A 25065-nucleotide genomic window follows, 5' to 3' on the forward strand; every position below is an offset into this window, starting at 1 on the left:
ATATGTAGTCCAACAAATTCACAAATTTCTGCTCCGTCATAAGTGCCCATTATTACATCAAAGCAGTCATGTATGTTTTTCTTTTTCCAAGTTTCCTTATTAAAATAAAGTAAGGTTTTTCTACAATGTTTTATAATACGGGTTGTTTCATCAGAAATAACTGTGTGGGTTTTTGCAAATTCAATTGTTTTATCTAAAAAATCTGGATTTATTAAGGGGTTAAAATCGTTAATGTCAAATTGAATAAATGTGCAGTCATTTTTATTTTCAATTATGGCGAACCAATTTATAACATCCATAGTAATTTTCCACTGTTGCAAATTTAATTTATTTCTAAGAATATATTAATTTTGTCCAATTTAATTCTGCTTACATGTCTAATCAATCAATTTATAGAATACATTTTAAAGTTGTTTAAATATATATATATATATATATATATATATATATATATATATATATATATATATATATATATATATATATATATATATATATATATATACACGATGCATACACACATATAAACACACACAGAAACAATGTGTGTATGTGTAACTTACTGTTTATACACATGGTTTTTTAGTTTTTAATCATAATAATATTATATATAATACATGTATGACAAAGGAAATTTTTAAGTTGTTTCAAATTTTTATGAAACCCTTTCATGTTTACTTCATTATCATATGATTGACCTCGACAATTTAATATATCTAGACCTGCTTCTGTCAAATGTTTCAGGAAAGTTTCTGTAAAAACTTCACCGGTTGTCCTATTTACATCAACAACAAAGTTTCAGTAGACTCATCGAGAGCGATACTCACAAATTCAGCTTCTGACAGATTGTTTGACAATTGTTCATAAACATTAACAACCATTTTCTCAATTTTTCGAGTAACTGTACGCGCGGACAAGTGCATACTTTGAAATTTGTCTTTTGGAAAAAGAAATTCTGATGCTTCAATCATGCATTCTTTGATTATTTCACCATCAGTAAATGGTTTCAGGTTTTTTGCTAATATTCATGACACCATATTAGAGACACGAGTTTCACAATCAACACTGCTAGACATTTGTTGAAACAAATTTTTCTGTTTTTCTAAACAGCTTTTCAATGAGTCGTATTTTATTTTTCTGGTTGTTGAATCAAGAGGATATTTAGTATTGTACAATTCATGGTTTGATACGAAATGACGTTCAAGCTTGGTTCCTTTCAGTTCACTAACAGTCTCATTACATATTAAACATAGAGCATTGTTACTTGGTCCCTCAGTGAAGAAATAAATCAGCTCCCATTTTTCATTCCACTGACGTGCATATTATTACGCTTCGCTTCATGTTTACCTGGCATATCTTTGCAAGTTAATGTGTGTATTTATCAGAGTTGCAACTTCTGAGTAAAGTATCCAAACTCGATAACTGGTTACTCGATAACTGGTTATACTCGAGTAATTTTTGGTTATTCAATTTCCAAATATTGCGTCTTAAAAAACCGGTTATTTAAAACATTAAAGATTTGCTAACACTTATAGGACATGACTTAATAATTTGGAACAACTTGTGAATAATTGGATATTGCACCCGGTCACACAAATCAAAAACAACAGGAAGATCAGTAGGAAGTGATGTGGTTCCTCCCATCTTTCATCCCTATACATTTACACTACCTTATTATTTTTTATTTATAACTTTAGTTTTATTTTATTTGCCGTATAATATTATTTACACTAAGATTTATAATATTATACGGGCAGGATTTAGAGAAGACTGTAATGAACTTATCACAAAGCCCTTAACAAAACTCTATTTTCTTCTACAATAAACAGAGGCTGCCTTTGAACTTTGGAGGCCCTGGGCAAGATCAAAATGTGAAGCCCCCCTGAAATGAAAAAAAAAATTTGAATTATTTTTATTAAATTATTATTATAGTCATGACTTCATTGAAACTTGACTTTACGAGCTTTAAAATTAGCAAATGTTTTAACTAATGCACTAATATCTATGTCCTTTAACTCGTCAATTTCAATCGATACCTCAGCTAAGCCTGTAAGTCTGCACTGTGACATATTTGACCTTAAGTAGATTTTAATTAATTTAAGTTTTGAGAAACTTCTTTCTGCGGAAGCAACAGTGAGTGACAATGTCAATAAAGTTCGCAATGCTATAACTAAATTTGGAAAAGATTGTTCGTAGTGATTTCCTAAAATAAACTTGATCAGTGTCTTAGGGAGCAATTTTCCTAGAACCATACTGGATATTGCTTTGATCTCATCAAATAACTGATTTGAAATCATATCTGAATGTCCACCTTCAGTTAAGGCAACCTCTAAATCCTTGCTATGTTTCTTAAGTGCTTCAGTATTTTGGGTGACTTCTGGAATTTTATATAAGAATCCAAAAAGTTCAGAAAGTTCTTTCAGTTGATTAAATCGACTTGTTAAAGATAATAGCACTTGATCTACCAGTACATTGAAAACTTCCACCACATACTGTGTTTCTGGATTTAAAATTGGTTCATCTGCAGATTCATAGGAAAAAAGAGTTCTTTTCTTTCGGGGACGAACTGTGTTTTCAGCTTTAAACTGAGGACTTACTTCTAATTCTTCTGCAATTTCCATAGCAAAAAGTTTGGCATCTTTAATTCCTTTATCACGAAAGGCATTAAAATACTTGAGTAGTTGGTCACTTTCGGTTTGTGGTGTTGATATATCATAGTCTAGAGACTTCATTTTTTTGCTGACCAAAGCTACCATGAATGTAAATTTGGACATTTGCTTGGCAAGATTATTTGCCTGAAATTTGGTAGATGTATCATACTCTGGACAGTTAGCAATTTCAACTAGAGCATCATAAACTTTCGAATATTCATATTTTGATGTCTTTAAGCTTTCCGCTCAAGACTCCCATCGAGTATCAGACAGTGGCTTCAAAGTCAAAGTTTGCACTGATTTCATTAAAATGGCCCATCTGATATTAGAACCTAAGAAAAAGTTATAAACTTCTTGTACCAAACCAAAAAATGACACTGCTATTGAAGAAGATTTTGTAGCATCACATACCATCAAATTTAAACTGTGGGCACTACATGGCACAAAAAACGCTCTAGGGTTAATGTCTCTTTTTTTTTTTTTTCAATCCAGAATGAAACCCTTTCATGTTTACTTCATTATCATATGATTGACCTCGACAATTTAATATATCTAGACCTGCTTCTGTCAAATGTTTCAGGAAAGTTTCTGTTAAAACTTCACCGGTTGTCCTATTTACATCAACAAATCCAATAAAATGCTCTTCAACTGCAAATAACTTGCAGTTAAAAAATCTAAGAACTAGGGTTAATTGTTCTTGTTAAGTTACGTCTGAAGTGCAATCCATAATTATTGAATAATATTTTGCATTCTGACAATTTAAAATTATAGATTTCTTTATCTCTGAACCCAAAAGTTGAATAATTTGGTTTTGAATGTTTTTGCCAAGATAGTGATCACTTACTTCGTGTGATTTAATTTTTCTTAGATACTTTTGAAGTTTTGGATCAAATTCTGAAATCATTTCAATCAAGCCCAAAAAATTTCCATTGCCTTTAGAAAAATCAGTGTGTCCTTGGAATGGTAAATTGTGAGAAGCAAGAAATTTTATAACGGAAATTATTCTCTTCAAAATGTTTTGCCAATACTCCACTTCTAATTTGATTTTTTTTAAGTTGCATTCATTGACGGTCTCATTTTTCTATATTCTTGCAGCCAAATCCATCCACTTTATAAAGCATTCCTTGTGGTTTACATACTTCTCATGGTCCTTAAGATCTGATGTTATATGTTTCCAATCAGAATATCCATTTTCAGTGCTCCAATTTCATTTTTGTGCTCTTTTTTTTGATAGAAAATATTTTGCAAGGAAAGCAAAATATGCTGTTTGAATGCTTGGAATAAACTAACCATTTTCTTTCATAGATTTCCCCATTTGGAAAATGCCGTTTATAATACATCACAGAGAATTTTCGTCCATGGTCATCTTTTGGAAAATCTTCCTCCTTCAGTTTTATAGGACCTTGTTGAACCAGAATTTCTCTAAATGAATTCATTAAGATTTTGAGCCAAAGAGCCGGATCCTCAATTCTGAAATGCAACAATTAAGGAAATTAGAATTAGATCTTTCAAAAGAGAAGAAAGATTTATACAGTAGAGTTTCGATTATCCAACTAATACGGGACCAAGGGGTGTCGGATAAGAGAAAAAATTGTCAGATAATAAGGGTATGGAGAATGAAAAAAAAAAAATTATATGCATTAGTAGGTTACAGTTCTTAATGTGATTGCGCGTATTTGTATTATTTAAATAACGCAAAACAAGGCAAAAATATGCATAATATCAATAGAAACTATGAAAAAGAAAGGTAAATTAATAAACAAAAAAAATTGGAAAAAAAAAATTCTTTTCGGATAACCGAGTGACGGATTACAGGGACTGTACTGTTTTCATACAAAAATAATTTCCTACTTATTGTGATGTTGATGGAAACGTAATATTTTCTTCAACAAGATTATTTTCTGGAACATAGAGGGGCTGTTGATCATCTTCGGGTTGAGGGCCATAAATCCCATTATCATTTTCTTCAAGCTGTATTGGACCTGGATCATCTTCTCCATGATGATGAGGTAGGGTATCTGGATCATCTTCAAGCGCAGGAAGATTGTCAAGATCATCTTGAGGTTGTGGATCTTCAAGATGAGGGGTATCATCAGGATGAGGACGATGTGCAACTTTAGAAGTAGCAATCTCTTGAGTATTTGCATCACTCAGTGGCTTAAGGTGATGCAAAATTGAATTCTTTTGAGTGGCGAGGTATTTTTTTTCCTCGAGTTTTCTTTTTCTCTTATTATGATCAGATTCAAACTTTCTCCCAGTCATAATTACTGTCTGATGAGTTTTGATGTAGCAAGCAATTTCCTTCTGCGCCAACAAGGATAGAGAAACAAAACAGAACTGATTGAATGAAAGTAAAAAAGCCAAAGTTCTTCGAAAAAACGAGTATATCCATAGTTATAGAATATTTATTCCGGTTGGTATGCTTTTCTCATTCAAATTGTTCAAATGTTCAAAGTTTGCAAACCCAAAGAAAAAGATTTGACGGACATGTAAAAATATTAGTATTTTTATTAAAAAGTATATATTGAAATTTTAAAATTATGAGGTCCTAAAAATCCTAAGGCCCCGGCAAAATCTGGAATGCCCCCCCCCCCCCCCCAAGGAAGCCTCTGACAATAAAAATATATACTATATAGAATAAATATATACCGAGAATATGTAATCACAAAATATATAATGAATTTAATACTCTACATACTTCAGAAGTGAAACTCAAAATAAAACATAACAAATCAATATACAGTATAGAAACTGAAAATATTTTTTAAAAAATCAAAAAAACTCGAGAGTATTTTTTGTTGAAAAAATACTCTTGATTTCTTTAATAGATTGTTTGAAAAAAGAATAGGTCAATTTAGTTGAAAAAACAAAATTTGGCCGTACTATTTTATTTCAGAGAAAAGGTAAGATATGCAAAATTAACGATAAGATATGCAAAATTAAGCTTGTTTATTATTGTAAAAAGGTTTTTCTAAAATGCTATTATTACGTGGGTTATATTCGTTTTAGGGTTTAATTTTGTAAAGGTTTACAAAAACATCGAGGGATATAAGTTCTTTACATTTGTACATAAAACACAAAACATTAAATACATTTAGTTGACAAACATTTAAGGCGTCTATTTCTTTAAAAAACGGTTCAGAGTTCGAAAAAACGATTTTTAAAATTTATTATGCGAGCTGTGTGTTTCTGATGCCGATAAAGAGATTCAAGTTTAGTTTTATGTGTACTTTCCCATATAAAATTTGCATAATTGATATGACAGTGAATAAAAGAGTAATATAATTGTGTTAACTGCCTTTTGTTTAAAATACCTCTTGATTTGTATAGAATTCCAATGTTTTTTGCAACTTTATTAGAAATATTATTTATGTGTGATTTACAAGAGAGATTTTCTTCACTAAAAACTCCTAAAAATTTTGTCTCTTTTTGTCTTTTTAGGATGACATTGTCTATAAAAAGATCAGGCAAATTTACAGACAGTATCTGTTTTTTATAGTTCGGATAGAAAAGTATCCACTTTGTTTTTTCAATATTTAAAGATAGTCTATCTTTTTTGAACCAAAATGTTTTTTTATAATATGAACAGAGTACTTAAAAGTTCTTTTAAGTTCTCTGTTCATATTATTAAAAAGTATGTTTATATTTTCATGTGACTGAAACAAGTTTGTGTCGTCTGCAAAAATTATAGTCTTTAAATTGGATGCTTTGTTAACAAAGCATCCAATTTGTTATGATCTTAACATGTTAAGATCATTTATATATATATATATATAATAAAAAGAAGTAGTCCAAGTATGGATCCTTGTGGATCCATATTTTATGTTCATTATTGTTTGAGATTGGAAATCTTTGTTAAAAATAAACTGCTTTCGGCTGGAGAGATAACTTTTGAACCAACTTAGAGTTTTACCTGCTATGCCATAGCATTCAAGTTTTTAAAGCAAAGTATTATGATCGACCGTGTCAAAAGCTTTTGACAAGTCAATGAAAACACCAAGTGTAAATTTTTGATTTTTAAAAGATTTGTTAACACAACGTGTTAATTGAAGAATAGCATGTTCGGTTGAGTAGTTTTTTTTAAAACCGAACTGATTTTCATAAAGAAGTTTATTGATAATTAGGTTTGTGTACATTCTGGTATACATTATTTTTTCTAATATTTTTGAAAAAACTGGAAGAACAGAAATAGATCTGTAATTTGTTATATTGGTCGGGTCTTCTGTTTTAAAAATAGGAATAACTTTTGCTATTTTCAAAGAGTCTGGGAAAGAACCTTGTTTAATGGATAATTTAAAGATTTTGTAAAGAATATCTTTCATGACGTCATAAGAGTCTATCACAGTATTTCCATTTATACCGTTAGGTCCTACTGATTTATTTCTTTTTAACGATCTAAAACTATATCAAATTCCTCAAGCGTTAGGTTTGTAAAATGTAAGGAGTTTGAAGTTTGAACTTGCATGTAAGTTTTGGATACTAAGTCAAAAAAGTGCATTCGGCGATTTTCACGATGTCTGATTTTGTTGAGCAAAGAAGTGCTATTAAATTTTGTTTGCGGAATGATATTTCTGCTGCTGAAACGTATCGAATGTTGCAAAAGGCCTTCGGTGAAGAGACTATTTCTCAAAAAAATGTTTACAAGTGGTACAAAGACTTCAAAGAAGGCCGAGAACGTGTTGATGACTTGGAACGCTCCGGACGACCATCGACTTCGATTGATGATTGCCACATCAACAAAATCAAAGAATTGGTGCTTGCAAATTGTCGGTTAACCATTCGAGACCTTGTTGACATGGTTGGAATATCATTTGGGTCGATGCAAGCGATTTTGAAGGATCATTTGGGCCTCAGAAGACTCAAATCACGTCTGGTGCCGAAATTTCTCAATTTCTTTGAAAAAGAGCGTCGCGTTAAAACGTGTGAAGTAATGCTTTCTGACTATCAAGACGTCTACAAACAAATTTTTACTGGCGATGAGACTTGGGTCTACGCATACAACCCTGAAACAACCGACCAATCGAGTGAATACCGTGAAAAAGGCGAGCCGAGACCGAAGCAACCACGTCAAAGTCGCTCAAAAATCAAGGTCATGTTGACTGTTTTCTTTGATTATTGTGGTGTCGTGCACTACAAATTCCTTCCAACTAGCCAAACTGTCAACAAGAAATATTATTTAAGCGTTATGCGACGTTTGCGTGAAGCTATTTGCAAAAAGAGACCGGAATTATGGGCCAATAACTCTTGAATTTTGCACCACGATAATGCGCCTTTGCACACAGCACTGGTTCTTCGTGAGTTTTTCGCCAAAAACTCTACCCATGTTGCTCCACAACCACCGTATTCGCCCGACTTAGCACCGTGTGACTTCTGGCTGTTCCCAAAGCTCAAGAGACCACTCCGGGGAAACCGAGGACTTTTCGGCATGCTTCGAAGACTGGAAAAAACGTTGGCAAAAGTGCATTGGGGCCGGGGGGGGATTTTTTGAGGGGGACGATACAGATTTGGAAGAATAAATAAAGATTTTTCATTTTATAAAAAAATTCACCCTACTTTTTGATCACAGTAGTATTTTCCAATGCGTCAATTGTTTGTGGAAGCTTAATGCTAATCGTAAGCAAAGCGTCATATCTCCCAATCCATCGTGTTTCGCAGAGTGAAAGCAGTTGTGAGTTTAGCGTATTCTTTGTAATATAATTTCGCTTTGCAGAAGCATTGAAAAAATCAATAACTTCGCTAATAATTAATTTCCAAATTAATTTCTGATATTCAAACAAAAATAACCTATAAAGATATATGATTTATGGGGTTGCTGAAAAATTCTGAAAATTGCCCCTTACTTGATAGTCTGGAAAAAAATTCTTTACAAACATGCACACGTGTATTGTTATGTTCTAAATAATACTTGTGCACATTTTCTGCTCTTTTCTTTGTATGTTTGCTTCCGAAATGATTCACCCCTAATGGTGTACTTGCTATAAAAATATAGTTTTTTCTCATCCAACAATTTATAAAATTGTTTCATTATTTGATTTCTTTCTTCATTGGAAAAATAATCACTGCATTTATGACCGCATTTTGATTTACAGCCTCCTTTAACTTTTTTTGCAGGATGTAGTTGTCCTGTAATATCAACATACTCTTCTCCCCTCTCTCTTTTTGTTTTCCAATTTTCTGGGATCCTTTTTCCTTTTTTAGTTAATGTTCCTTTACTTTCCGTTGTTGAAATCAAAGGTTTAGATTTATTTAAAATATCTTCAATCTTCTCTGTAGATGTACTATTACTTTGTTCCACATGTTCAATGTTGTAAATATATTCTGTCATACTATGGTTTCAGTTTCATTTATAATATTATCATTATTTTCAATTACTAAAGATTTATTCAATATAAGTGTTGACTAACTGACAACAACTTTTTATCAAACAACTTGTCACGCGACCGCATTGGACGCAGTGATTGGCTAAGCTGGATATTAAACAGAGCAGAACTAACGACGATTTGGAACCACAATTACACACACATTCAAATAACGTTTTGGTTTGTTCAATATCCGAACATTGAACAAAATGTAATGAATTGATGTTTTCTTATTTGGATTTTGAACAAAAGAGATCTGAATATTTTGATAAGAAAAGCAGTTTCTGTATATTTTATAGTAGGTATTTAAAAAGCTTATCTTATAATGAAATTATGTAACAGTAACTCATTTTCAGTAAAAATGGATATTGAACAAACCAAAACGTTATTTCTATTTAAATTCTAGGGTGACAATATATGAAATATGATAAATTCGTTTTTCAAGAAGTTACCGTTTTGCCAGGTTATCGGTAACCGGTAAAATCAATAATTTTATCCACTACCGACACTTTGGTTACTTATCACAAAAATTCGCTTTTCGTTTCTAAGAAATGTCTAAAGGCGGTTTTCCACAAGATGAAATATTTGCGCGAAGCGAATTTTTTCGTCGATAAGCATGCGCAGATAAAACATTTCTGGCAATTATTCTGATACAGCGTTTCACTGCAGCGAAAAAAAAGTCGCTTTCATTTTAACTTATTGCGAATCGCCTTAGGCGATTTTTTGAAGGCAGTTTACAATGCGCAACATTATAAAAATAAGAAAAACTTATATGCACGCGTTTGTAAACTTTTATTTCTGTAAATTTATAATTAAATGTGATTAAATAATATGATTAAGTGATTTAGTAAAACTTCTAAAAGTAGATCGATAGTTATATCGGTCTTTTAATAAAAACCTACAAAACATTTTTTAGCATTTGTTACGTAAGTGCTTAAAACTAAAATTATTTTGCAAGCAACTTATTAAGATTAGTTTGGAACTCATAGCTTACTAGCAACACTAGTAAGCTATGAGTTACTCGTGCATAGTTTTCTTTTTTTTTATGACGTAAAGCCGATGCAGGCTTAGCCTTCTTGCCGCCCTCGTGCTGAATTTGCCACTGAAACCACCCCTGAAAACTTTTTTTCCTGACAATTTTGTCAAGTATATTCAAAGCAGGTAATATTTTTAAACAACTTGCTCCCTTCGAACGGCGCACGATCTCACCACTCCCAAAAGCCGGCCCTGCATGGAGTTTATTAGGATGAGCTTTATTTTTTTTTTTTTTTTTTTTTTTTTTTTTTTATGCCGTTAAATAATACATACAGCTTCGAAGCACATAAATAAAAATAAATATTGGCAGGGCAAGAAGAAGACTAATTTAGCCTTATCACCGAGCCCAATTCTCACGTATTTACAAAAACCGTAATATTTAAATATCTATAGTTGACAAACTATTTATAAAAAAAAAAAAAATAAAAAAAAAAAAGTAAAAAAGTAAAATAGATAACAATTCCTTATCATTTAAAGAAAAACTTAAAGAATAAAACTTTAAGGAAAGAGTTAAGATCATTTTTTCAGAATAAGAAAAAATAAATAAGATATCATTTATTTAAGAATTAAAAATTTAAAGTAAGATTTAAAAATAAAAAGTAAATAAATTAATATACACCATAGAAATAACAAAAATAAATTAGTCAACTTCATAGAAATAACGTAAATAAATTAGCAAACGTCATAGAGGTAATACCATAATGAAAAAAAAAAAAAAAAAAAAAATGTTGATACACTCAGTGACATTTTGTATTAATTATTTTATGTATTTGAGTTTTAATTAAAAAAAACATTTAAAATCGGATATATTAAAATCCATAAGTAAGAATGCTTGTTTTGATTCATTTTTAAACTGCTCTATACTAGTTTTATGTGTATTTACAATTTTGGGAAACATTTTCCACAAGTAGGGTCCACGATAAAGAACTGAATATGAAGTTAGTTTTGAATTATATTTTGGGACAACAAAGTTGTTACTTGAAAATTTTGTCGGATATTTATGAACTATTTTGTCAAAATAGGATTGAAATATTTTAGGAGATAATCCTAAATTTGTTTTATACATGAACATTAAAACTTGGTGTAAGTTGATTTTATATATATTTAATGCTCCAAGTATACGCAGAAGAGGCTCACAAGGTAGTGTTCTATTAGCTCCAAAAATTATTCTGCATGCGTGTATTTGTTTACAGTACAATTTTTTTAATTTTGTATGGTTTGTACTTGCCCATGCAATATAAGAGAATAAAAGAGAAATATAAACTTTTCAAAGAACTACTGCTTAAAAATGGTTTAGTCCTATTTATCATTGCTAAATTTTTTGATATTTTATTTTCAATACTTTTTATATGTAAACTCCAACGTAAATGTTCGTCTAAGATTACGCTTAGAAAGTTTACTGAGTTTTCTCTTTTAATGTTAGTGTTATTGATTATTAGATTAGGCAATTTGATGGGAATATTTTTTGATTTATTAACTTTGTGGAACAAAATAAATTTGGTTTTATCCACATTTAGAGAAAGTTTATTACTTTTGAACCACTCATTAACTTTCAATAATTGTTCGTTTGTTGTTTCAAATAGTGTATTAATATCACTGTGGGAGTAAAAAAGATTGGAGTCATCTGCAAAAAGAATACAATTTAATGGGTCTGTTGCTAAATTTAAATCATTAATATACACTAGGAACAACAGTGGTCCTAAAATAGAGCCCTGGGGAACCCCACAAGTTACGGCAGTCGGAAATGTTTGTTTTTGTTCATAAACTATAAATTGTTTTCTATCGGCCAAATAACTTTTGAACCAAAGTAAATTGTTATTTTTTACACCATAGTGTTCAAGTTTTTTTATTAGTATATTATGATTAACGGTATCGAAAGCTTTTGACAGATCAATGAAAGCTCCTAAGGTAAAGTAGTTACTACTGAATGCACTTGATATTTGATTTACTAGTTCAATCACTGCATGCTCCGTTGAATTTTTTTTTTTGAAACCAAATTGTTTTGAATACAGCATGTCGTTTTCTGATAAGTGATTAAAAAGTCAATTGTACATTATTCTCTCAAGTAATTTTGAAAAACAAGGTAAAATAGATATTGGCCTATAATTAGAAATATTTGAGTCATCTCCGGACTTAAATATCGGCGTGATTCGTGCAATTTTTAGCTTTTCAGGGACGATACCTGTTTTAAGTGAAAGATTAAATATGTGAAATAACGAGGGTTCTATTATATTATATACTGATTTTACAACATTAACGTTAATTTTATCAAATCCAGCACTTTTGTTAGTTTTAAGGCAAAAAAAGGCGGTTTGCAATTCAATTAGTTTTAAATTAGGTTCATCCATGACTTTATCGTAACTTTTTAAATAAGATTCAAATGGTGTTGAATTCATAGGAATTTTTAATGCCAAATTCGGACCAGTATTAGTAAAGAAGCTGTTTAGTTTTTCAGCAATAATTGATTTATCATAAATTGTGTTTTTATCAATTGTTATTTTTTTTGGCAGAATGTTTCTCGCATAAATATTTTTTCCTATTATTTCTTTAATTACACTCCATGTTTTTTTAGTGTTTCCGGTGGCTTTGCTTAATAGCTTTGCATAATAAAGCTTTTTTGAGTTCCTTTTTGTTTTTTCAAATATATTTTTATAATTTTTATATGTCATTTCGTTTTTATAAGTTTTTTTTTTCAAGTACTTATCATATAACTTTTGCTTTCTTTTTGAAGATTTTAGTAACCCGTTAGACATCCATGGAGTTAAAACAGTTTTGGTTTTTACAGTTATTTTTTTTTCAGGAAATGCTTTATCATATTGCTTGCAGAATTGATTTAAAAATAGATCATATGCGTTGTTAACGTCATGTGACTGCAATACCAAATTCCAATCAACGATGTCTTTTAAAAGATTTTGAAATTTTTTTACCGAGTTTTCATTGATCTGTCGCCTAAATATAATGGATTGAGAAAGAATACTGTTAAATAATATATTGTTAGTAACTAGAAATGTTGGGAAATGATCTGATAAGTCAGTTTTGATTATGCCTGTGTAAAGACTGGTATTAAGATGGTTATTAGTTATTATATTATCAAGAAGTGTAGAAGAGTTGTTAGTCACTCTCGTTGGCTTGTTTATTGACGGAATTAAATTATATTGAAGAAGAGTATTAATAAAATTGTTAACATTATTATTTGAAGCATGGTTTATTAGGTCTATGTTAAAATCCCCAACTAAGTAGGCATGACTTCGGGTTTTATTAATATTTGTTAAGAATGGTTTAAGATGAGTTTTAAATTTTTTTAAGCTAGAAGATGGAGGTCTATATGTGGCATTTATAATTATTTTTTTTGTGGTTTTATTTATTATTTCAATGCATAATGACTCACAATCTTTTTCATTTACACAGAGATCGTGACGTAAATTATAACTAATTGAGTTGTGAACAAAAATACATACACCCCCACCAACACCAAAACCACGTGGTTGATGAACTGATGAGTAATTAATTAGTTCAAATTGGGCATTTGTTTCACCACGCTTACACCAAGTTTCCGTTAGACAAATAATTTTAAAATCGTGTTTTAATTCATCCAACAAAAACCTTAGATTTTCAAAATTTTTATTTAAACTTCGAATATTAATGTTTAAAATTGAAAAACTATTTTTATTTTTTTGAAGATATTGAGAAGATTCAATAACTGTATAGTATTGGCTTTCATTTTTTTGATTAAAGTTATTAGAGTCATCAACGTCACTGAGTGCGACATTTTCATCGCGTACAATCAGCTTATCATATGATATGTATGCAAATTTTCCCAGCTGCCGCTCAATTTTCATTTTTTCTCTAAGATCTTTTCTTATTAAGTTCGTTTCGAAGCAAAAATCTTCGTTTATGTAGATATTTTCACCCTTTAATTTAAAAGAATTTTTTAAAATTTCTACCTTATCTTTGTAGTCTAACAGCTTAATAATAATTGTGCGTGGTGTTTTTGCATCTCGGCGTCCACTACGATGCGCTCGTTCAATTCTCACATTTTTCACCCCTAGAGTCTCCTCAAAAAGTTTAATCACTTTTATTTCACTTTCAGACCATGTTTCATTTTCATTTTCTTTGATGCCATCAATCCTAAGGTTATTTCTTCGTGACCGATCCTCTATTTCCCTAAGTTTTTTTTTTAAGTCAATATACTCATCATTTTTATGTGCTTCGGTTTTACAAAATCTTTTTTTTTCAATAGACTCAATATTATTTTTTACCTTTTTTTCGATAAGTTCCTCGTGAAAATTTAAACTTTCTTTTATATCAAATACATCCTTTTCCAATCGTTTAATTTTTTCCATGCTGTCATTAATGTTTGTTTCAGCTTTTTGTTGTCGATCGCTCTTTAAATGCTTTAAATGCGATACATTGTATTATATATGAAGATTTGTTAACTTTCATTTATATTTGAGTTATTATACCGTTTCAAAGTTTCTGTTGAGGTTTAATTCTAAAATGTAAGCATTATAATTCATAAAAATAATGATATTTTTAGGAAAGTAGTTTTTTTTTTAAATAAAAAGATGGATAACTTTGCACTATATAAAAAAAATTAACAACATTACTTTGAAATTACTTTAGTGGAGACAACCCATTTTTATATAAATTTCAAGCATATCATGGAGTCTTCTAAAGTTAGATTTTGATCATATAATAGTCTTGTAGACTTGTTTTTCGTGTGAGAAAAGACCTTGATGACAACGATTATCTACCCATCAAATTTCATGCAGATTTAATAGAAGAGCATATGAAATGAAGGAACCCGCTTCACAAATAGATTTTATGCAGTTACTTTATGCAGTTTTTGTAATGTTGTTGCAGTTGTTGTAATGTTGTTGCAGTTGTTGTAATGTTGTTGCAGTTGTTGTAATAAGAAAGAATAAGTAGTAAGTAAACTTTTACTTGAAACAAGAACTTTTATATTAATACTAAGTAAAAACTTGATTAAGTTCTTATTTTAAGTAATTATTTTCTTAAAATAAGTAAAAAATGTTCTAGGTAAGAATCTGATTTTTTGTAGTGCATACATAAAAAAAATTTGCACTGTAACTATTGCAATTAATATTAACTCCATCCTCTAGAAAAACCGTTTTAGGGTTAAGTACTACATACCCACAAGAAATACTGATAAAGAATGAAAATCAAACCATTACATTTTATTTGAAATAAATAGTTTTAAATAGTACTTTATTCATCTTGTACTGTTTATTGCAGTTACAGAAGCTAAATATTTATTAATATTTAAACAAATAAATATTTATAAATATTTAAAATTAATTGTTATTGCGCTTCAATTTCGGTGAAATGGCAGGTACCATGATATTTTACAAATATGTTTTGTTTTTAAGAAAGTTTAGTTCTGAGCCTCCATAGCCCTAATTTGTTGTTGCAGTTCATTTTCGGAAAACTATATTTTCTACGACATTTAGTTTTGTTCAAAATGAAATCGCATTTTTTCTATTTTGCAATTATTTAAAAAAAAGCCAAATACTGCTAAAAACAATGAAGAATGCAAAAGATGTGTGTGGTTTTTGTGTTTAAAAAAAGATGATTGATGCAAAAAGTTCCTAACTTCTGAAAACAATCCTAGATTTCAATGATGTTACAGTGCCTTTGGGAATTTGTTGCACTTGCCAAAACAAACTCATAATGATTTAAAAGACAGATAAACAATGTTTCAAACTTTTATGACTTGCAGAGCAATATGTCAACAAATTGTACAAGTGCACCCTGTGTTTGATACGCCTGATATTTAAACTTAAACTGACACAAAAGCGTTCTCTCACTACAAAAACACATCTATAAGGAATGAAAACACTTATATTGTCACAGTAAATCTTCAATAAAAATAATTTTACTGTCACGGTAAGAATATTTTTATACCCTATGTCACAGTAAATTATCAATAAAAACAGTAAAGAGATTTTGTAACAATTACAAAGTGACTTGTAATTGTTACAAAATCTGTTGTTAGGAGACGTTTTCCCCATAACTGTACTCCAGACACAAAATATAAAAACCTCCAAAAACTCACGAAACTGAAAAAGAAAAAAGACTGAAAAAATTGCACCATTTTTCATTTAAAAAAATGAAGTTTTTTCAGAAAGTACAATAACGCTGAATCAGGAAGGAAGGAAGCAATCATCAATCACACTAGATTAGAAATGGAAATCTCTACTGACTATATACCAATTTATGAAAAATTAAAATGTTGATAACTATAAAGTAGTTATCATAAATTTAAAGTCCCATTTTAACATAAAAATTATTTTGCATCCCAAAGTATAGGTGAGCTTGTCAAAGTACAGATCAAATCAGAACTTTCAAATAACCAGATGAGGAGTTAAGCATCAACATCAAACAAAAAATCTTCCCTCAGAGCAGTTGGAAAGTTTTTGACAAGTTCTTTTAAAAATGGTATTTGTTTGTATTAAAAATAAGTACTTTTTGTATTATTGCTGAGAAACATTTTGTTAAAATTTTTTTAAAAGTCTTTAGTATTTTTTCACATAATTTTTTTTGTCAATAATTTTTAAGTAAAAATATTTATCTTTTCTTAAATCTCTATGAAAATACGCTTCTTTTGAGCCCAGGTTGACATACTGTTGAATAACTTTTTTTTCGACAATATTAGGGACTTTACCTTAAATACTAAAGATTTGAACCCAAATATATTTACAACTTGACGTGATGGTGGAAAATGGTTTGCATATTTGAAATCAGCATATTTAATTTGTTTTAAAAAACCACCTAGTTAACAAGATATGCACAATAAAGTTTTATTTGTTTATCAGTGTAATTATCAGATCTCTTTCTTAAAAGTATTATTATGGACATTTTAACTTTTTATATAAAGAGAAGATTTTGCGTTAGAAAGTAGAATAAAAAAAGAAACTCTAAAATAGTTGTTTTGATTTTTTAATTATATGGACGCAACGACGCAATAGTGGGTGCATCTGTCATTTTAATTTCTAAAAGCTTGCTTGAAGTATAGCCGGATGGCATGCAGTGTCCATTTCAGCCTCACCTACAGATGAAGCTATAATGCGGTAAACATTTCAATTGCAATGTTTGTCTCAAATTGTTACAAAAAAATTATAGCTTGCAGAAAGAGATTGAGATTTCCTGTTCATTCAAGATATTTCCTTATGTTCAATACTTATATTCCTAAAATATATGGTTTTATGTTGTTTTGGCAGAATACTGGACAAAGAATAACCAGCAAAAACTTGAAATCTTCAAAGTCTCGTATCACTCCTTATCAATAATGGTAACGCCAAAAGCTCATGCAGTTTTTTTTATCATATTACAGAATTTATTCAGAATAACTAGGTGTCTTCAGTTAGCAAGCAGTTGAAGTAACACATACAGATTTCCAAAAGCATTGGCGAAAATATTGTTGTTCCATTACTCATCTAAATTATGGAAAGCAGCCTCTTTAGAGTGTAATTTAATGCAATAGCAAGCACTTGTGAAAGCATTATTCACATTGTAAGAGTTTTTTCTAAGAATATATACATGAAAGTACTACACGTGTTAATTAAAAACTAAAACTTGTTTGAACAATAAAATTTATACTTTATAGTATTTCTTCACTCTGTCACTTTCGGATATGAATATTTCAACTACACCATTAAACATCAAAATCTAAATTTAGTTACAGGCTTTATTACCTTAGTTAATTGCGGACCACAATAAACAATAGATGGAATAATTTTTATTTGGTTTAAGGGTAAAAGATAAAGCAAAAATCTTTTTTTTACTGTTTTGTACAAAAAATTTCCTTTTTTTCGTGGAGTACTTCCATTTTTTTCGTGGAGTACTTCCATTTTTTTTGTGCAGTACTTCCAATGGGCATGTTGTACTTAATCTTAATAACGGTGAATTAATCAAATAGTACTAATTCTTTTTAAAAGACTCTGCCATTTTGGAAGTGCTATTAAAAAAACTGTTTTCATTGTTAATAACTAAAAAAACTGGCATTAAACTTTTTTATGTTATTTTTTTATTGTTAATTATTTATTGTTTATAATCAAATAAGTATTGTTCAAAATGAAATTTAAATAAAGTGAAGAAAAAAAGCTACAAATAGATTTTCATTTATTCATAACTATATATTAGCTATTCTAAAATCACTGATCTGCCTAAACAAACACTAATATAAAAAATATCTTTTAGAAAAGTACTGACTTGTCTAAACTAAAATTACATGATTCCAAATCTTTGCCTTTTTATATATTATAAATTAAAAAATTCTGAATTCTCAATAGGATACCGAGGGCAGCATTTATGAAATCTTCTCTTCTAAATAGTATTGCTTTAAATTCCGTTCAAAGTTTTCAAAAGTATTTTATTAAAACATTTATTTATTATATATGAAATATTTAATATTCTCTCTTCTTTTTATAAGTATAGTTCTTCCTCCCCACAACATATTTCTTTAATTTTTTTTGTATTTAAATAAAAGTAAACTAAAAAGTAAAAGCAAAATTTATAAAAATCTAAAGAGTAATTTTGAGAGTAAGATTGATTTATTTTGTCATAAGAATATACTTTCGAGAACTTTTTTTAGATCATAATTGAAACCAGATTGACATACAGAATCAAATAATAAACTTCATGATTATATAAAATTCTTAATGATATTAACTCCTCATTCTAATTTGTGATCAAAGTCTTCTTTTCCTGAATGATCTGGTATTGTTTAATCCTTTTTAAGTTTTAGTAAGAACTAAGTCGTTTCTACAACAATATTGTAAAGTTACATCAGTCATATCGATCTCGTCATTCAACTACATTAATGACGAGATCAATACGACTGTCTAGACGACTAGAAGATGTTTAGACAACTTTGTTTGTCTAAACATCTTCTAGTCATCTCGTTAATGCATCTTTCAGATTTTTTTATGGTTTCTAATAAAAGTTCTTTATTTAACAATCTAGATTTTATTTTTTAATTAATTTACAATTTATTTAAAAAATTAATTTAACAAAGAAGAGATTCTTTGTTAAATAGAAATCCAAGTTTTTTCCATCCCTTTGTTTTCACTATTCTTAAATTCATAAAATTATTTACATCCTTCAAGCTTGGTAACTCACAAACAAAGTATCTGACAAATATGTTTTTAACAGCTTTATTTTTAACTACTTTGTTAATTAGTTCTTCATTCATGATTGTAACTTGATACTGAATATATTAAGAAGCATTAGATAAAACCATTAAACCTACAAAATTTACATTTACACATATGAAATTACACAAGAAATTTTAACAGCAAACACACAAAGTTTTATTTTATATTAATTTTCCAATGTTACTAAACTTTCATACATGATATGAAAAAAATTAATTAAAAAAAATTGGGATTCATGCAATGATAAATTTTGCACTTTTGTACGTCTATGGATTTTGGCTTTATCATATATCATTTCTATTTTTACACTATTAAAGAGTTAAATAAATAAATACATGATGTTCCCAAAAGTATTATACGTTTAAAAATAAAAAATATAAAAGATATCACAGTTTAAATGAATCTGTGATTTCAAAAACCTCATAAGTCACTCAATTAGAATATTTCAGGAATCAATAAAAACTGTTTCATGCACAAACAAATGAGTTTTAAAGGACTTTTTTATGCTTAATTTAGTAATTGAGTGGTAAAAAATAAAAATAGTGAGTAAGCTTTACAGTTTATTAATTAAAATAAACGTAGGAAAAACAACTGAAAAAATGTTCTTGACTTATGTTGTTTTAGCAAGAAATAGGGTTAGAGGTATATAATTTAACCAAAGAAATCGTAGTAACCATGTTTTTTATTGCTGATTCTTAAAAATTACACTCAAAAATAGCCTTATTAACATTTTACATCTATAAATTTGTCATGTTTTAATATCTTTAAGATACATTGTCATATTCTCCATCATTCTCATCTGAATTATCTTCAACATTTGCAGTTGGCCTGCTAAAAATGATGTTATAAAATGGTGTTTGCTCTTCCAGAATGCTATCTTGAACTTGCTTTAAATAGTCAATTTTTTTTTTATAGATAGGCACTTTAAAATTATAAGCCTTGGCTGATGGAAGAGTAACTGAAGTTGTAAGTTTTTTTATTAATAAAAATAAATGTTTAATAAATCCATCAAATTTTTTCCTCGGCTATGATAGTACTTTTTCTATCTGAATCATTCTGAAAACTCATGAATGTTGAAGATGCGAATGATTTTTCTGTTCTTTTGAGGCTTTTTTTTGACAAGGTTTAGTTGACAAACAAATTTTTGTAGAAATTTAGCCACCATTTCTTAAATTGCAAAACATCTTTAGTTTTGAGCTCAATGACGGTAAATTTTGAGCTGGTGTTCGAATTCAAATCAATGTATTCTCCTGGTACGTAGAACAATCATGCTTTTGAATATTTTTTTTTATGACTCCAAAATTATGGTCGTTTGAAAAAAACGAATGACCATGTATGGAGGGCAGCCTTCCGAAAATAGATGTAAATACTTAATATGTGGTCTAATATTACTTTTTATATAATGCATCAAAATTGAACAACCTTGTTGGATCCTTTGTTAGCAATACCTTCGTGATACATGTAAAATGTCGATTTGCCTGTTTTTAAAATCCTTAATACCAAAACAGTAAACCCTTAGTTACCCTAGATAAAAAGTGTTTTGTATAGGTATGTGCAGCAATGCTCGATTGTGCATAAAATTGAATGTTATAGCAGCAACATCATCTTCACAGCAAAATAGTAATCTTGAATTAAGAAAAAAAAAACTTAAAACAAGAATACTATTTCTTGTTTGTTCTTTGTAGTTTAGGAACTTTTTTTCTTAAAATAAGAAATACTTCTTAATGTAAGAAAAAAGATGCCTAATTCAAGAAAAAATATAAACAAGATTATAATTTCTTCTCCGTAGTGTGGGATATTTATTTCTTAAAACAAGAAAATTAATAAAAAGACTTGTAGATTTATTCTCAATTCAAGAAATTAATTCCTTGAATTAAGAATTATTCTTCCTAATTTAAACTTTTTTATTTCTTTTCTTGTTTTAAGAAATAAATATCCTACACTACCGATAAGATATTAGAATCTTGTTTTAAGGTATTTTTTTTTTTTTAATCAAGATTTGAATTTTATTATCTATTAATTTTTATATTACAATTTTCGCTGAGAGTTTATATATATATATATATATATATATATATATATATATATATATATATATATATATATATATATATATATATATATATATATATATATATATATATATATATATATATACATACATATATATATATATATATATATATATATATATATATATATATATATATATATATATACATATATATATATATATATATATATATATATATATATATATATATATATATATATATATATATATATATATAAATATATATATATGTTATGAATAGACACACAAAAAAAAAATTATATACCAAGTTAATATATTTAAGATGCGCACAATATCTCTAAGATGTTCGATACATTTATAAATTGTTATGTTATGAACGCACACAAAGTTATAGGGGAATCCGGGGCTAGTTGGCCGCAGGGGTAAGTTGACGAAATGCGTTTATCTTTAGAGCCTTTCATCAGAAAGTTACAAAAAATACTCAGAAACTTCCTTATTGACCATTTAATCATTCACTGTGGTATTGTCAGGATTCGCGCATGCGCATGGGAGATATTGAGATTTATGCGTTTTTTGGACAAAAATGTAACTTTTAGAACACCGCTTCCTATTTACTTTACAAAGAAAATGTTTAGTCGTATGAAAAAAAAATTATTGTAAAAGTTCCAGTCACAATTGGTTTACTATATCCAGTCAGACTTTTTTTTCAAAGCTGCCGTTTTTCAGGATCTATAGACTGTTTATTAAAAAAAAAAGCTTTCGGGGTAAGTTGACAAATTTTTCACGGGGTTTGTTGGCTCATAGCATTTACTATGGAAAAAAATATTTATTTTTATAAAATTATTTTTTTTTTTTCTTTAATTTTTAACAATATTGAAAATATTTATTCTAACAAAAAAATTAAAAAAAAAAATTTTTTAGTTTTTTTTACCACAGATAAAAGGTGTGCTACTGTTTGACTTTTATACGGACTAATATTTGGTACCAGCTAAAGGTAATATTAAATTTTGGGATAAAATTGTTGCAAAAATTAATTTTAAAAAAATTTCTATTAATTTTGCACTTAATAGTGCATTAAAAGTCATTTTTATAGTTTGCGCCAACTTACCCCGTGGTAGGGTAAGTTTGCGCAAATTTTTTTTTTTGTTTGAGGGCCCGGAAAAGCCCCAAGAATTTTTTTTTTGTTAATGAATGCAAATTTTATAAGATACCCTAATCCATACTCTTTAAGACTACACTTTAATATTTTTAAAAAAATGTACTGTTAGGGCTACAGAGCTCATAGAGTAAAAACCGAGCCAACTAGCCCCGGTCTCCCCTATACAGTAAGTTAATATATTTAAGATGTTCACAATATTTTTAAGATGTTCTATACATTTACAAATTGAAATATAAACCTTTTTTTGAACCTTATTTTTAACTGTTGAAACAATTTCCCCTAAATGATTTTTTTAACAATAAAACGACTAGAAATATAAAGCAATCTGAATAGATTATTTATTTTAGAAAAATAATCAAAAAAACAAAGATAAAAATCTTTAAAAGAGGTTACTGAATATTACCAAATGTTAAACTGCTGTTTGCAAATAAAAAACAAAAAATAAACGATACATATATAATATACTTACATGAACTATTTCTGGATCCTTGATACAAGGGTAATGTAATGTTAATGATTTGACCATTTCTTCAAGCTCTGCACTTGATGGAGTTCTGATCTGTCCTTGTCTCAATCTATGATACAATTTATTTAAAATATCATTTTTGACGATGCAATGAGTCTAGGATCCTGATAAATGGTGTGTATTGGTCCTTTGAATTGCGATGTTAAACCTAGATTTAACCTAGTGATATCATAAATTTGCGATGTTAAAGAAGATTCATCCTAGTGATAAATTTGTAACAACACAATATAAATCTTACTACAATATAAAATTTTTTATCTGAAAAATAGGAAAAATTTAATTAAATAAATCAAGCATTAATAAACAGCAGTAGTAATTAACTTTCAATAAAAATAATATTTTCATTAATATATTTTATTAATAATATTTTCATTAATACTTTGGTTTTATCTTCTGCACCTTCTCTAGTTTCTAAAATTTTTTCAATTTCAAAATCTATTTTAGCTAAGTCAGCTGAGTGAAGAGTCTCTTTGTTCTAAAAATAAGAAAACAGAAAATAATTATATAAATACAACCTTGACTAATTATTTTATGTTTAAAAGACTGTGGTTTAACTAGCCAAGAGAATCATTCACTATAAGTAAACAATATTGTTTAAATTGATGTGAATTTATTATAAATTACTTTAATGATTGTTTAAAACAGTATACACACCTTTGAGGAAAGTTGTTGAGTTCAAGTGGAGAGCTTTGGATATCATTATTGCTAACCTAACATTATTGAAGTTAATTTTAGGAGATATAGCAAAAATATTAACTTTATAATACATATTCTTGTTTTCATTTTTAATTCATTGAATAAACTTAGCTTTTTCTCTATTTTCAATTTTCTATTTTGCGTAGGTCCTTTAATTTAGTACGAAAAAGTTACCGCATTTTAGAATTCATATTTCCAGGAAAAAGTTCAAATTAAAAATCTTCTCTTTCTAGATTTATAATTTCATCAAGAGTAAAGTTAATTCCTATAAAAAAAAATGCAATTGTATTTGTGAAAAATCTTTTAAAAAACTAAATTTACATTTATCTGTACATATTATAAAATTATTTTTAAAATATGCAGTAAAATTCCTATATATATAACTCCCCTATATATATATATATATATATATATATATATATATATATATATATATATATATATATATATATATATATATATATATATATATATATATATAGGGGAGACCGGAGCTAGTTGGCTCGGTTTTTACTCTATGAGCTCTGTAGCCCTAGCAGCACATTTTTTTGAAAATATTTAAGTGTAGTCTCAAAGAGTTTGAATTTGGGTAACTGATAAAATTTGCGTTCATTTACAAAAAAAATTTCTTGGGGTCTTTCCGGGCTCTCAAAAATAAAATTGCGCCAACTTACCCCACTACGGGGTAAGTTGGCGCAAACTATAAAAATGATTAATAATGTACTATTAAGCGAAAAATTAATAGAAACTTTTTTACAATTAATTTTGGCAACAAATTTAAGCCAAAAATATAATATTAGTTTTAGCCGGTACCAAATTTTAGTACGTATAACAGCCAAAACAGTATCCCATTTTTTATTCGTGAAAAAGAACCAAAAACAATTTTTTTTAATTTTTTTGTAAGAGTAAGTTTTTTCAATATTGTTTAAAATTAAAAAAAAAAAAAATTGATTTTCTAAAAATTTTTTTTTCTATAGTAAATGCTATGAGCCAACTTACCCCGTGAAAATTTTGTCAACTTACCCCGAAAGCCTTTTTTCAATAAGCAGTCTATTGATCCTGAAAAACGACAACTTTGAAAAAAATTCTGGCTGGATATAGTAAACCAATTGCGACTGGAACTTTTACAATAATTTATTTTTCATACGACCAACTATTTACTTTGTAAAATAAAAAGGAAACGATGCTCCAAAAGTTACGTTTTTGTCCAAAAAACACATAAATTTTAATATCTCCTATGCGCATGCGCGAATCCTGATAATACTATAGTGAATGATGAAATAGTCAATTAGGAAGGTTTTTTGTCATTTTTGTCACTTTCTGATAAAAGGCTCTAAAAATAAACGCAGTTCGTCAACTTACCCCTGCGGCCAACTAGCCCCGGTCTCCTCTCTCTCTCTCTCTCTCTCTCTCTCTCTCTCTCTCTCT

The 25065-nt window shown here is 28.6% G+C and overlaps 2 protein-coding genes across 2 annotated transcripts; both read right to left on the reverse strand.

Annotated features, from left to right (window-relative positions):
• Nucleotides 1–1940: 1940 nt before the first annotated feature.
• On the reverse strand, nt 1941–2732 carry LOC136087997 (uncharacterized). The gene has a single exon (XM_065811633.1). The coding sequence runs from the start codon at nt 2730–2732 to the stop codon at nt 1941–1943; it is 792 nt and encodes a 263-aa protein (XP_065667705.1).
• Nucleotides 2733–12087: 9355 nt separating this feature from the next.
• On the reverse strand, nt 12088–14388 carry LOC136087998 (uncharacterized). Its single transcript, XM_065811634.1, has one exon. It carries the CDS (start codon nt 14386–14388, stop codon nt 12088–12090), a length of 2301 nt encoding a protein of 766 aa, XP_065667706.1.
• Between the last annotated feature and the right edge of the window lie 10677 nt (nt 14389–25065).

The sequence above is a fragment of the Hydra vulgaris genome, chromosome 12 (assembly GCF_038396675.1).
Source record: "Hydra vulgaris chromosome 12, alternate assembly HydraT2T_AEP".
Classification (NCBI taxonomy): Eukaryota; Metazoa; Cnidaria; class Hydrozoa; order Anthoathecata; family Hydridae; genus Hydra; species Hydra vulgaris.

Excerpts from the sequence above, each read along its gene's own strand:
- LOC136087997 (XM_065811633.1), bottom strand. The coding sequence starts at position 2,732 with ATGAAGTCTCTAGACTATGATATATCAACACCACAAACCGAAAGTGAC.
- LOC136087998 (XM_065811634.1), bottom strand. The coding sequence starts at position 14,388 with ATGGAAAAAATTAAACGATTGGAAAAGGATGTATTTGATATAAAAGAA.